This window comes from Tachypleus tridentatus, chromosome 13 (genome assembly GCF_004210375.1).
Source record: "Tachypleus tridentatus isolate NWPU-2018 chromosome 13, ASM421037v1, whole genome shotgun sequence".
In the NCBI taxonomy this organism is placed as follows: Eukaryota; Metazoa; Arthropoda; class Merostomata; order Xiphosura; family Limulidae; genus Tachypleus; species Tachypleus tridentatus.
In genome coordinates, this window is record NC_134837.1 from 187,711,886 (window position 1) to 187,727,929 (window position 16,044).

General features: G+C 34.0%; 1 protein-coding gene across 1 annotated transcript; it reads left to right on the top strand.

Moving 5' to 3' along the window:
- Positions 1–1,814: 1,814 nt before the first annotated feature.
- Positions 1,815–12,123, top strand: LOC143237018 (ATP synthase subunit d, mitochondrial-like). The gene is made up of 5 exons (XM_076475811.1): positions 1,815–2,363; positions 7,475–7,571; positions 8,998–9,069; positions 10,279–10,341; positions 11,810–12,123. Exons 1-5 carry the CDS (start codon positions 2,242–2,244, stop codon positions 11,975–11,977), a joined length of 522 nt encoding a protein of 173 aa, XP_076331926.1. The 5' UTR covers positions 1,815–2,241; the 3' UTR covers positions 11,978–12,123.
- Positions 12,124–16,044: the final 3,921 nt, after the last annotated feature.

The window sequence follows — 16,044 nt, forward strand, 5'->3', positions numbered from 1 at the left end:
TACTTCAAGTGTCGTCTATGGCTGTCAAGTGGAACAACTCAGTAGTCGTACACGATTGGCTCATGCTTCCGGTATTTATCAAGACAGGCTTCCAATGCTGAGATTGTGTTGACACCATTTTTTATTCCGAGTAAATTCCATGGTTGATCTATTCTGTGTTAAAATGATTACTTTCTAGTTTGTTCTCTTAATGTATAGTTTTTTACTTTGGTCTCGCGTTTTGGTTTAAGTAAGTGCTGAGTCAAAGTCCTAAATCAATACATTCAAATATTCTTGTCATTAATAACCAGGAAAATTTTAGTATCGTCGGCAAATATATAAATATGAATGACTCATAACTGGTCGCAAGTCATTGATATAAGTAACCATTTTTGTTTTGTAATTAACCACAAATCTATACAGTGGATTATCTGTTCTCTGCCCACCACAGGTATCAAAACATGGTTCCAGCGTTGCAAATTATCAGACATACCGCTGTACCACTTGGGGCTGAAATAACGAATAAAACAGGATCAAGCACATTTCCTTAATAACTTCCAATAGCTGCATCTATATAAATAGAGAATTCGTTACTTGCAATATATACTCGTTGTATTCTGTCAGGCAAAAATGATGTAACAATGTCAAGTATCAGGTATGATTTAGCATTGTCATGTATCTGGTAGCTTTACACTTTTCCCAGTAGTACTAAGTGTGACACTTTATCAGTGGCCATCTTAAAATTTAGGAAAATTGAATCACCACATTCACCATTGACTAACACTTCACAACAGTCTTCCATCACATGCAATTACTGTAAAGTTGTTGAAGACAGTTAAAAAATCCAAACTGTTGTTTGTTGAATAATTTATTTCTCTTAAAATGTTCAATAGTATTGTCTTTTATAATTGATTTAAGCATTTTGTTTATGTGATACATGTCAAACTCATTGTTCTAAACTTCAGAAAATTATATGCATTGAATGTCAAATTTACTAGTCTGCATTCTGTAATGTTACATGCGGTACATGTCAAACTGATTTGTATGCAATTCAATAATGTTACATGTAATACATATCAAAGTAATTGGTCTAAAATTCAATAATTTTGTTTATGTGGTACACGTCAAACTGATTGATCTAGATGCAACTCAATAATTATGTATATGAGATACATCTCAAAATGATAGATCCACAATTTTTAAATAGGTTTATATTTTCTTTTTTAAAACAGCAGAGCCCCCCGCTGGCACAGAGGTAAGTCTAGTGATTTACAACGCTAAAATCAGGGGATTCGATTCCCCGCGGTGGGGAATAATAATTAAATATAATTACTTTATTATACTTCCCTTCTGTAACATTTTTAGTTTGTTTCATTTAAAAGGGGTTTTTAGGGACTTGACATTTTCATTTTGACTAATAAAGGTATCATTTTCATTGTTCTTTCTTACGACACCAAAATTTGGATTTCAATATTCTTGATGGATAAAGCAAAGATTGCACATTGTGTAGCTTTGTGCTTTACAACATCCAAACCAAACTTTGTTCTTTATTATCATGTTTTCTTACATATTCATTATTATTTATTTTTTTATTTACTTCGTAAAAATTATTTGTTGTCTTGAAAAATGTTCAACATTTCTTTTCTTTCTCAATTCTATTATAAGAGTTGTCACATAAAAACAAATAGTGTAATGAATTTTAAGAGAGGGTGGGTGGGAAAGAAACCCAAAACTCAAGCGGTTTCGAATATTTGACTAACCTGTTTTATTTTTCTGAAGAAGATTAACCAATTATTCGAAAGCGCTAAAGAGTGCTTTCCCCCCCTCACATTTCCATTTTTTTTATTATTCTTCTACATTCAGATGTATTCACCTGACGAGCCCTCAAAGCTAAAATCCACAGATAGATTTCCTGATGTGAACAAAACTAATTGTTTCCCGATATCACAACAGAATGTATACATACTTACAACTCTAAATTCAGGGGTGAGATTCCCCTGTGTGAACACATCGGATTACCCTAGGAGGCTTACTTATGAGAAAAGACACACACTCAGCACACCACCTGACGATGCTTAGTAAAACTACCGAAGTATAGTATTTGAAAAGAAATTACTTGTTTTATCCGTAGATAACATTTTAATTTGTATTTGAATTATTGCAACAACTTGGTCTGAAGCGACATCTACAATTCTATGGTAAATTATCTAAACTACTAATTGTAGGTAGGTGCTTGATCTCGGTCAAGTTAAGAAGGTGAAAATGGCTGCACGAAGAATATCTAAGTCTGCAATCGACTGGGTGGCTTTTTCGGAACGTGTTCCAGAAACTCAAAGAACGATGTATCAAGCCTTTAAGTCTAAATCAGATGGATATGTAAGGAAGTAAGAAGCTTTGACTCATATTCTGTTTTTCACTATCAGCTGTACAGTAATGAGCAAAAACTAATCCTATTAATATTGCATTATTACTATTAATAATAAAAATAATATTAGTATTAACTAGTATCCGGAATGAGCTGAACCAATAAGTTTGTGCACAAATTGGATACCGGTAGCAACGTAAAATTTAAATATTACTTCAGACATGTACTATAATTTTTTTTTCGATGTATAGAAACACATTTCTGAATAAGTTAATCCAATCAGTTATGACTTTAAAGAATAAACTGTTACCTACTACTAATATTTTACTAAAGCGAACTCCTGTGGCCACATTTACAGGACTATTATAATACAATCATAATGCTTCAATTACTATTTAGTACTTTTTCAGTTTAATGATAATTTCCACTGTAACTTGTATAATGCAAGTTTAATGTATTTAACCAAATGACCAATGGTAGTTATCATGCCTACTTATTTACATGCTCTAACGTAAATCAGTGTTAGATTTGGGGTCTGCTTTCAGCGAAATCCCATAGAAGTGTTTGTAAAATGCTTGGATTCCTAGGATGTTGACTGAAAAGTTGAACATTTTCACAAACCTTGCATCTGATACTGTTTTGTATTTTTTAAATTTTGAAGATTTCAAAAGTTCAAAACAGGTTGTTTTTTTAAAACCTTGGGTTACCCCAAGGGGTGTGATGGAACATTTTACCCTTTTGCTAAGCTTGGGACCAAAACGATTCATTCACCATCTAGAAGTTTGTGTGACTGGTAGTGTAGGAGCTAAGTGTCACACAATACACTGAATCGTACTCTATACATTTGGCAGAAAAACTGTTGGTTAAGATGGTTAAGTTCTGTCAGTTATAACTGACAGGGTAGGAAGTTTTTTTAATTGGTAGTTGTTTTTAGTATTTATCAAGCCTTCTCTTACTCTTGTATTGACTTCATCTAGTACATTTGAAGGCTAACTATTCCAAAGACCAACCACTATGTTACAGAGTTTGAAGAATAAAACTTTCTTAGCTGAAGATGACTTTGTGTTGCCACAATTTGTATATTTGTCTTCTAGTTTCACCAGTATCATTAGTAAATATAAAAGATGATGCCTAAACCAAGGCATTAACTGTCTTAAACATCTGTTAGATTCTCTCAAACTTTTTGTTTCGAGAGAAAATAGTTTCAGAGATCCTAACTTATGCTTTGTGATTTTTCCATCTGTGACATGCAAGTAACCCTCTTCTGAACTCTTCTTAACAAGTCATTGTCCTTTTTAAGATAAGGCATCCAAGAAAAAATACAGTATTCTAAATTTGACATATTCAGTGAGATATCAAATTATAACCTATTTAGATTTGTTTTCAGTACCACTGTAGATACAACTTAAACATTTATTTGCCCTGCCACAAACAACATAACATTGATTGAATGGTTTTAGAGACTGCTCAGCCAGAACACCAAGATCCATTTCTTTGAAACTGTTATTCTAAACCAAATTATGTTCATCATTTGCAAAATGATTCAAATCCTTTAGTAAAGCAGCAGCATACTAACAACTTTACTTTTGTTGATGTTAAAAATGTATTGACCATTTCTTTATCAATGTCTCTGATGTAAATGAAAAAGACAAGGATCCTAACATAGTCTGTATTGGCTTTATATTACATCAAACTGAAAGATGTTATAAAACAGACCTCAACTAGAATTAAAAAAGTAATAGAACCTTATAACAGTTTCCTAAATCACTTCTGTAATGGAAAAATGGTACCTTTTTCCTTTTTGTTTAATGTACCTTAATTTTGCACATTTATTATCATCAGTGACATTCTTTTAAAAAATTCTTCTGAAATCTTGGTAAAGTGAGTTTACTGCAGAACTTCGAAGTGAGTTCTCCTAGTGAAGAATCATTGTGTTATTTCAGAATAAAGTGACTGTCTGTTAGAGAATCCAAGCATACATACACTATGAATTCAATTGTTCTGGAACCAAAGGGACCACAAGTCTTTTGTACAAAGTTCATTACATACAAATTAGCAGGGATTCTCCAGTAACTCCATCTTTGTAAATTACACAAGTATTTTTTATTTCAACATAAGTATAGTGATAAAAAAAAGAAAATTGCAATGTCAAAAACTCTCAAATGCAAAAATGATTTATCATGGAGAATGTTTAGAACTTTCAGAAAGAAAATGAATCATGAGAAGGGAACTTACAGAAAGAAAAATATCAGCTTTCTCATGATTTTATGAGACTACATCCAATGAGAAGAAACCAGGAAATACCCAAAATAAAGAAGCACACCAATTTGCTTTGTAGGATGCAGGTAGAAGTCTGGAGAATTCTGATACAGTGATGTACATTGTTGAGGTTATAACTATCTTAACTGACAGCCATTACTAGTTTTCTATAATTCTTCATTTCTCTACCATTGCAATGAGTATGTGATCAAAATTTCATTATCACTGATCTCCGCATACAGTAAAACATCAGACCTGATTGGACAATCGAACCTTTCACACAGACGTTTACCAACCTCTACCCAATAGGCCATTTCTATGCTGAAAGTAAAAAGTCTTGAATAGGTTAATAGGTTCTCAAACCTTGTCTTTTCTCATAACTTAACATCCATGAATCACTTGTAATAATTCCATAAATAACTGAGCTCTTTACTTCATAGTTTCATCTAGTTGTTTGTAAAAAATTCCAACAAAAAATACATTTTACAACCACCAAGAGAAACTCCACAATTCCACCTTGTTGCTATCAGTCTGGTGAAGAGTATGTAACTCGCATGTTACATATAAAGACATTCCTTCCTATCTTTAATACTCTATTAAATAATCTACAAACCTCTATTTCAGTGAAGTTCTTGGCATCAAACATCACAATTGCCCAAATTTAACTGGATGTTACTTATTCACATTACATCTGTTCTGGCCAGTATTCTAAAACCATCTGTTTTATATCCTGTACTTCTAGTATTACAATAGTAAGTTACCATTAAAACACTTTACTTCATTCCTGTTCTATCTTTTTCTCTATATCATATTTTTCATCAGTATTTTGTCTGCCACTAGTATGTAGTTCTAGTTTTGAAGCTGTCATACTTCTAAACAAGCCAGCTTTTTCCCTATCCATGTATAAACTATCTATTTCAAAAGTGCTGTCTTATGAACTGATCCCATAAATGCAACCTGAAAACCTGGCCTGGCAGCAAGTCGTACTGACTTACTTATTACTTTGTCCACATAGTTAAGCCTTGGAAATAACTAATGGAATAAAATTATGAACCATTTCTTTCTCTTTATTAATTCTTTGTAGTTAAGAAATAACTCATCTAGTCAATCCTTCTTTGCATCATTAGTTTCTGTATGTGCACTAAAAAGAAAATATTACTGTTAGCACCCTTTACTGTGTCACTTGTTGTGTGTACTCCATCACTCCATTTTGGATAACATAAGTAATTCAAAACAACCTGCTCTTTACAATTAAATCCACAATTTCTAACCATATCAATCGCATTTCTATATTATTAGATTCTATATCCTTTACATGCCTAGTAATGTTTCAGTTATTTATCTTGTAAAACTAAAAATTCCCCACACCCAGGCATCATCTGGTTCATGTTTCAGCAGTTGGACAATGTGTGTGAAAAATTGTGTAATGAGATCTTTGCTGTTTCTAGGAAGATCACTGATACAGTAATTATGGAGGGCAAACTCTACATCACGTATTAGGACTTCGTACAGTCAAGTAATAACTTTAATCCATGATGATGAGAAAACCCACTTGTAGAGAAAAATTATATATTTAAAAACAGCTGATATAGGCAGAGAAGGCACTAATAGAGGAGCGAACAACTTTTTGATCTTCTTTGGTCATCGTCAGGTTCACAAAGAAAGAAAGGGTTACTGACCATTAGCTGACCACATGTTTGAAGGCAGTTGTGTAATTGTGTGTAGGAATGTAGAGGATGTGCTTAGATGTTGGATTATATTTATCAATATAGATATAAAGGTGTTCCTTTGTATTGGTTTATAACTTTTATGAACATTTAAGATTTGGTTTCAGTACCAAGTTGTTGAGTCTCTTCATTGACAAATTATACTAATTATTTAAAAGTGATAGCAAATATTTGATTATTTTTGAATTTTGTTTATCCAAGATATGTTCATAAAAGGAGAAAAAGTTTAATGGAAGGAATAAAACCTAATTGGCTTACTAAGCACTTGAAAGGAGAAATAAGTACTGTTTGTTTCAGTTCACAGATATGTTGTAATACTTGCAGAAGAGTTAGGGATTTGGTTTTAAAAAAGTGGGAGAAATTAGAGTTTGTGCAAACAGCTAGGGGATATTGTTAAAACATGGATTGTGTTGATGGCAAAGTTTTTGTTGAAAGATTTGTGTACAGATGCTGTTGGCAAGGCTTTCATTTATAACTAGAAAGACTGGTGAAATAAAAGTATATAAAACAGTAGGACTAGATAAATGATCATTTTAAAAGAGATTAGGAATCACTTCTACAAGTCTTTCATTTCTGTTAGGTCAGCAGAGATGTGGACAAGTGCCAGAGTTTGGATAGATGTTTATCTCAATCCTTATGATAGGTGTTGCCCTGATTAAAAAAAAGGGTCCATCTTGTAGAATATTTGGATGTTTATAGTATTGAACTTGTTTTATTTAGGGTTTTAATTAGTATATAAATGCATTCAAAAACTGAAAAAAAAAGACCAGTTGAATTTCTGACTAAAATCCTACCATGACAATAAACTTTATTACTGGGCTTTAAGATAACTTGATATAACTTTAAAGTTGTAGGTGTTAATGATTGTTGGAAAAGTTTTGGCTCTCTGTTTACATTTGTTATATGGAGAAAATAATAAATTTCTTGGGTAAACTATCAAGGAGTAAAGTGGATGTATATGTAAATATTTCATGAACATGAACTTATCATTTAGATAAATAACTTATCAGAATGTATTCTGTGAGAACAGCTGAGACACCATCTGAAATGTACATGTAAGAGTAATGTTCCTGTGTTATGTAAAAGTTTTAAAAGTAGTTTGGATGTCAGAAACTTTCTTCCTCACTTAGTTTTGTTTCCACAGAGTATGGAGTTACCCTGAAAATCCTCCAGCAATAGACTTTTCCTTCTATCGGGCTCGTGTGGCTATGCCTGCCATTGTTGGTGAATTTGAAAAGGCTGTAAGAAAACTCTTCAGTTTTATTGTGATATAATCAAATGTACAGTAGAGTTTATTGCATAAATTGTCTTTTTTTAATGTTAAATATCTCAACATTGTATAACATCTAAATGTTGAACTTTCATGAAAACAATGAAAGTTATGTAATTAGTGTTATGTAATCTTGTTTTTTGTTTAAAATCTGTTTAACTTGATAGAAAAAGTATGCTGTTGTCAGAGTCTCAGTTTCTGAGAATAAATTTATCATGATTCAGTTGTTATTGTGGTGGAGGTAAAACAAGTGGAACATTATACTTTACCATTTGAAATACTTCTTGTGAAATCAAGAGACTGTTGGATATATAAACAACTTCCAGTTGCATAGATTGGAAAACATCCAAAGAGTTTATTTTAAATGATGTATCATATAAAAAATTATACATATTTCATTATGCTGAGATTCAGGGTTATCTGGTTTATTGTAAGGTAGAGCCTAAACAGTTGTTAACCTGAAAATCTGTCTCCAACTTTTGAAATGCTGGAGTCAGTTGTAATAAGCCATTTGCCTCTTCTGTGTTTGGTATATTATTAATGACATTGTATCCAGTTGTGAAAGACTTAACACTTGTCACATCAAGTTGTGAATAGTCTTACACTTGTCACAAAAAGTTGATTCAATTCTTGATGATAAGAAACCCACTTGAATTAAAAATGTATTTCAGAATGGCTGGTATGGGTATTAATACTTTTACTAATAAAGCAGAGAACAATGTTTCGAGCTTCCTAGGTCATCTTCAGGAAATTTTCTCCTTTTCAAAACCAAAGTTAACTTAGCAAGTTTCAATTGTTTTCTGTCAATGCAAAGTTTTTTGTTGGATCCAGAAAAGTGCAAAAATTGTCTCAGTACAAAGATTTTAAAGACCCTGTGGTATATATAAAAATAATCTTAAAACTATCTTTGCTAACCTGAAGATGGCCTAGGAAGGTTGAAACATTGTTCTCTGCTTTATTAGTAAAAGTGTTAATACCCATAGTGGCCATTCTGAGATACAAGTTGTGAATGAGCTCTTCTTTTGTTCTTGGGTACAAATGTCACATAGATTTACCTATGAACACCCACCTCTCTAATAATCTTAGAATGTACATGAACTTGGAATCTGTGGTTCATAAGGTACTGTACTTGAGTTATTTAGATAAAAAAAAATATTGGTGGAGTTTGTGAAATGTTGGGAACAATTCTACTGACTGGTTTTTATGGCAACTGAACAAAAACTAAATGGCCAGTTTAGAAGTCTGTGACTACACTGCAGAAAAAAATGTAATGTTTTCCCATTAGGGTTTGGTTATATGAAAATCATAGCAATGTTTCACTATTTCTTTTCCTTGTTTTGTAAAAGTTTTCTGTGTAAACATGTGCAAATGCCTTATAAGCACATTGTTTTATTTAGTATAAAGCTCTGAAGGTACCTTACCCATCAGAAAAAGTCACTCCACAGATTGATGCTCAAGAGAAAGAGGCAGTAAGTAAAAATTATGGTAACTGTATTTTACTCAGGATACTAGGTATATAGTTAAACTATATTTTCTTAGAAGAACACAAACACTTTATGTTGTCTTGTTGATTATATTGTTTTCATTCTGATGTTTTATTGTTTTGTGAATTAGTTTAAATTAAGTAAAAGCAATAGAGTATAATTTACAGTACATAACACCAGTACTTTATCTATGTTAAGCCCTTTATGTTTGTAGAACACTATTTGCATATAATAGGTTTGGTCATCTAATACCTAAACTGATCTCTTGTCATATTCTGCAAGGCAGTTAGTGAGAACAAGGAGTGTAATACTCTACACACTTGTTAAGCAAGTATGTCTTTATCAGACTTCTTTTGTCAGACATCTTTCACTATTGAATAATCCATCAAAAAGGAATGTCTGTCATAAGATAAAACTATTGGCTGTAATGTAATAGACATTAACCAAGGAAATAGCTATTTGACCTACCTTTTATAATATAACTATCAGTACTTGCATTGTATATTACATTAAATATGACAGTTTTCAACTTTATAAATATACAGTTTGTGATTACAGAACATACAGCAGGTATACTGTGAGTGGACCAGTTTGTGATTACAGAACATACAGCAGGTATACTGTGACTGGACTAGTTTGTGATTACAGAACATACAGCAGGTATACTGTGACTGGACTAGTTTGTGATTACAGAACATACAGCAGGTATACTGTGACTGGACTAGTTTGTGATTACAGAACATACAGCAGGTATACTGTGAGTGGACCAGTTTGTGATTACAGAACATACAGCAGGTATACTGTGAGTGGACCAGTTTGTGATTACAGAACATACAGCAGGTATACTGTGAGTGGACCAGTTTATGATTACAGAACATACAGCAGGTATATTGTGACTGGACTAGTTTGAGGTGATAGAACATAGAGCAGGTGTACTGTGAACGGACCAGTTTGAGGTGACAGAACATAGAGCAGGTGTACTGTGAACAGAGCAGTTTGAGGTTCTATTCTTGCTAAAATGAATGATAAAAGGTAAAGTTAGTTTAGGATGGAGAGGGTTAATTATGTGAATCCTGTAGACAAAGTATTTATTGTGTTTATTCCTACACATTTATCCCATTATTGTTTTATGTACAAAGTTTGATATGTTTGTAATGATGTATATATAACTGAAATATTTTTTTTTATATATAGCAAAAGGAGGCTGAAGTGTTCAAAAAAGAATCCAGTAACAGAATAGAGGAATATAATAATCAGGTATGTTTAATACTTAGAGGAATATAACAATCAGGTATGTTTAACAATTAGAGGAATGTAACAATCAGGTATGTTTAACAATTAGAGGAATATAAGAGGTATCTTTAGCATTTAGATGAATATAACAAATAGGTATGTGTATTGATCTAGTGGTAACAACATATATTATGACTTAATGTATTTACCTTAAAGTATCATTCTATCAACAGTTTAGTGTGTAAACTTACTGGCTACTTTCTTTAGCAGATCATTTTGTCAATTTGTGAGTGTGTATTGTGATTAAACTTTCAAATTCGAATTTTGTCAGTATATAATTTCATTTTTATCCTAAACAAACACTAGAATATCTATATGTTCATCGTGATGTTGAAAACAACATACATGTAAACAGATCTAGCTTCCTGGCAAACGATACAAATGATAAAACACTATCATATCAACACACATTTCCAAAGACCCCATGATAGCATGTAATCCAAAGAACTTTTAAATATTCTGGTTTTTGCAGCTGTTTACAGGTAAAATCACAACTAATACATTTTGTAGGTAATTCATCAAGGGACTGTGTCCTGCCACTACTTCTCTATATAATCTTTGTTAACAATATCCAACAGGAGTACCACAGGGCTGTGTCCTGCCACTACTTCTCTATATAACACTGAATAATTATTACTGGACACTTTGAAAGTTGTACACTGGATACTAGTATTTTAAAAACTGAAGACATTATTAGACACTGAAAGTTGTATACTGGATACTAGTATGTTAAACACTGAAGACGTATTACTGGACACAATGAAAGTTGTACACTGGATACTAGTATTTTAAAAACTGAAGACATTATTAGACACTGTGAAAGTTGTATACTGGATACTAGTATGTTAAACACTGAAGACATATTACTGGACACAATGAAAATTGTACAGTGGATACTAGTATGTTAAACGCTGAAGACGTATTACTGGACACAATGAAAGTTGTACAGTGGATACTACTATGTTAAAATCTGGAGAAATATTACTGGACACAATGAAAGTTGTACAACGGATACTAGTATGTTAAACGCTGAAGATTTACTACTGTACTGAATAAAAGTTTGCTTTACAAACCTATAAGACACGTATAGCAAACCATAGAATATAGATGTCAAGTCATCAATTTCAAATTATCTAACAATATGCTCAAGAAACATCTTTAATAATATAGTTTTGCAGTTAGTCCTAGGATATCCAATTTACATCCTATTTACATGAATTTAGAAATATTGTTTTACTACTAAAAATTTAAGTTAGCACAGAATTACTACATTAAACCAGACTCTTACATCTTCACGACAATCAATATCACGTGCACCACAGAAGATGTATATGTCTGTGTTGGTACAAATGTCAGTTGGAACATCCATCTGTGTGTGTGTCAGTTGGAACTTCCTTTTTGTTTTATACCACTCAGTATATTTGTTTTCTAGCTTGCATGGTTTAAGAAACTCATACCATTTGACCAGATGACAATGGAAGACTTCCGAGATTATTTTCCAGACATTGCAGTGGATCCTTTAAATCGACCAACTTTTTGGCCCCATGATCCTGAGGAGGAAAAAGAAATTGCAGAGTTGGAAGCTCAGAAACACCATTAACCTAATTATATCGTATAGGTGGACAAGAGAAAGTTATTGGATTGATACAGTACTTAGCTTGTAGAAAGTTCCATTAGAAAATGTTTATCTTATGGCAATTCAAGTATATCTAGTATGAATAATAAAGATTTGTTTTTTGAATGTTACTTTTGTTTGTGAACCATATTTCTCAGCATTAATGAAACATTAACAACAGTTGTATAACCTATGAGACTGATAATGGAGTGCAAGTTGTTTATTCATGTTGAAGGAATTAAGCACATGTGAAATAATGTCAAACTAGTCCAGCTACAAATATGGTCAATAAAATTTAGTTCTGATATACAAATATGGTCAAGTGAAACTTTGTTCTAATATACAAACATTGTCAAGTGAAACTAAGTTGTAATATACAAATGTCGTCAATAGGTTGAAACTATTGATTAAATTTTGGCTGTACAGGTCTTTATAACAAAAAACAATTTTCATTAGTTTTGGTCCTGATGAAGTTAATATTTTTTTATTTTTTTAATTACTCTTGACTTCCTAATACAAAGAGGGATAGATTGTATTATATATTTTTAACAGGTTATATAAGTTGAACCCTAAACACCTCCAGATACTTTTTAGTTTGAAAAAATACTTAAGTTTTAGGAACAACTGTATGGTTTGTAACAGAAATATATCTTAGGTAGTGAAGGTTTATGGCTCAAACAGCAGTACTGGTAAAACAATGCATTCTAATATTTACATGAAACAGGTATGTTTAATGATTCAGATGACTGGGTTGATTTGATTTCTAAGTACAAAAAATATTTGATTAGAAGATATTGAACCTTCATCTGTTAATTTTACCTTGAAACCTTCAGTTCTTGTGTACGTTTCTAGTCTTCTGACAATAGAGTGGATACATATTGTATTACTGTCACTTCATTGTTTCAGGTATAACGAGAGAAAACAAAACCACTTGTGAATTGGGATGATAGCAAAGAGGAAGTCTAGATAGGGATCTTATGATAAATAAATCTTAAATTATTATGTATGTATAAACACCAAGAATTTTGAAAGCCACGGGAATGTTTTATTCTCTTACGGAGCATTTGGAATACACACTACATCAGTCTTATCAGGTTTCTCCCTTCGGTGTGGATTCCTGTACGTGACAAGGGGGGCCTCCCAAGGAAGGTTCTGTTCTTTCAGTTTACCTCCTCTGGGATCTAAACATCCACCCATGTATTTGCCGTGCATGGTAATCCGTGAAGGGCAGGAGAGATCCTGGTGGTTTAGGGGTTCAACCCTAACACACCACTTTGGCCTTGATTTCCTGTAGATGGGCAGCCTTGGGATGGCACCCCTATGATCAGACGGCTGGTCCACCTGTGCTAGGGTCAACCAGGTACCAATGTTGGATGTTCTCAACAGGTGTTTTGGACGTTTTATCTGATGCTGGTGTTTGGGTATAGTGCTCATGAAACCCTGGCATTGCTGTAATGTCTTTTTGGCATTGTAGTGCATCCCCTCATAGGGCTCCATGGTGGGTGGGATCAGTGGTTATCGAAATATTCCTTTTTTTATTATGGATTCTCCAAATTAAAACATAAATAAAATAGTGATAAATGGTTCATATATATAATACCATGTCTTGAAGATTTTGAGGAGCAATCTTCAACATCTTTAACACCTGTTGTACCTCATTTTCTTATTTTACGTTCTCGTTCAGACAATCCTTTAGGGCAAATGTCTCCCTTTTTCATTCAGAAGGGAGTTGCTGGCTCTCCGAAGTCAGTAAAAAAGCTTCATTCTGGTGACATATTAGTTGAAACGTCCACATCTCAACACAGTGAACTCTTGAATTCAAAGGCAATTGGGGATATACCTATTGAGGTTATACCTCATGCTCCTTTGAATTCATCACGAGGAGTTATTGTCGAGAGGTATTTGAATAACATCCCAGAATTGGAGATTCTTGCTGGTTTCTCCACCCATGGAGTTTCTGCAGTGAAGCGTATCTCCACTTGCAAAAATGGAATTATGATGCCGACCAATATACTCATTCTAACATTTACATCACCACATCCACCTGCCATCAAGGCAGGTTATCTTAATTATAGGGTACGACCATACATTCCAAACCCTCTAAGATGTTTCCAGTGTCAGCAGTTCGGTCACTCAAAGACGTCATGTTGTGGTTCCTTGACGTGTGCTCAATTCAGTGGCAAGGACCATGATACCTATGAGTATGAAATGGACCCTTATTGCATCAATTGCTATGGCTCTCACCGTTCCTACTTTCATTCTTGCCCTTAATGGTTGGAAGAAGAAGAGGTGCAACATTTGAAAACGATTCATAACATTACTTATACTGAGGCTCAAAAATTGCTGTCCACCACTTCATCTCAAACGTATGCTGCTGCACTTCATTCCACTACAACAGTGGAAGTACAGACGGATCTCTCTGTACCTCCAAAAGAATCGTTCTCAAAACAAATGAAAAGTCTTTTGACCTTCATGGTTAAAAAAGTTGATGAATCAACTTCAACACCCATCTCTGTTCCTTACATACATTCCAACAAACCCCAAAATCCACTTTCTTTGGTTCCAAGTACAGGAATTTCCTCGGATATATCTTCTCCCACTCCAAGATGCAAAAGGATCATTCGTTCACTGGAATCTATCTTCTTCCAACAGCAAAGACCTGCCCAATCGACCCAGGGCAGGACCATGGAGCTCAATAAACCTCCCTCGAACAAAGACAGTAAAGAAAAAAGACATGGTCGTAAACAGAAGGGTTCTCTGCCCAACTCGCCTACACAAGTAAAAATGGCCATTGATACAATGGAACTATCAAGGTTTATGTTCTAATCTGGATGATATCAAAACATTGATTGTTTCCTACCGTCCTGTACGTCTTTCCTCACAGGGAACATTTCTGAAACCTGCCGATACAGTCACCTTTCAGTTAATGCCACCTGACCAACATGCCCTAGTTGAAGCTGGATGAAAAAAAACTGGTCCTCTTTCACTGCTCTCTCAGAACTTGATCCTGCCATCGTATGTAACCCATCAGTCGACTATGTGGCAGCAGTAACTGACTGTATTATACAGGCAGCTGCTCAGTGTATTCCTAAAACCTTGACACATTTTCCACGATATATTTGTCTGTGGTGAAATCGTGCCTGCCACATGGCATGGAAGGCTCAAAAACGGACCTGGGATAATTTTCGTAGCTATAGCACTCTCACATTGTATCACTTTCCAGCAGGCACTTGCTCTGTGAGTAAGACGTCATAGCCAGACGTCTTGGATTAAGTTCACAACCAGCATATCTTCTACCACCAGCTCAAAAGTCATATGGGACAAGATTTGAATGGACAATATAATTCTGCCCACCCTTCAATCTTGCTCTCTGATGGCCAGAAAGTAGCTGATACCCGGAGGAGCGCCGATACTCTAGGTGAAGGCTTTTGCTGTGTGTCTGGAACTTCTACTTCCTCCACCTTCTTAGGTATCAAGACTCGTGCAGAGTGATCATCTCTTTCCTTTCGTGCTGATTGTCGCTATGAATATAATTATCCCTTTACACTGGTGGAACTCAAACTGGCCCTTCATTGGTCAGGCAGTAAATTGGTTGGACCTGATGATGTACAGTAGAAATTACTGTGCCACCTGTGTCCTGCTTTTGTTGCTATTTTTTTTATTGTTTTAACCAGATCTAGCAGGAGAATGTTTTTCCTGCTGCCTGGCACCAGACCATTGTCCTGCCTTTAAGCCTGGGACGGATCCCAAGATTCCTTTGAACTACCATTCAGTTGCTTTTAATGAGCCATCTCTGTAAGACCTTAGAGAGAATGGTTAGTATAATGATACATAACACTTTATCATAGTAGAAGAACTGTGTAATGGTACACAGCAGTTATCAAATATGAAGGTTAGTATAATGGTTAATGCTCATCTTGTTTGGTTCCTCAAATCAAACAACCTCCTCTCACCCACCCAGTGTGGGTTCAGATGACAGTGCTCCACCATGGACCACCTTATTTGTCTTGAAACATTAATCAGAGAAGCCTATCTCAAACGACAACATTTTG

Coding starts and splice junctions, on each gene's coding strand:
- LOC143237018 (XM_076475811.1), top strand. CDS start 2,242: ATGGCTGCACGAAGAATATCTAAGTCTGCAATCGACTGGGTGGCTTTT. Junction 2,364..7,474: donor TCAGATGGATATGTAAGGAA/GTAAGAAGCTTT, acceptor TTGTTTCCACAG/AGTATGGAGTTACCCTGAAA. Junction 9,070..10,278: donor ATGCTCAAGAGAAAGAGGCA/GTAAGTAAAAAT, acceptor TTTTATATATAG/CAAAAGGAGGCTGAAGTGTT.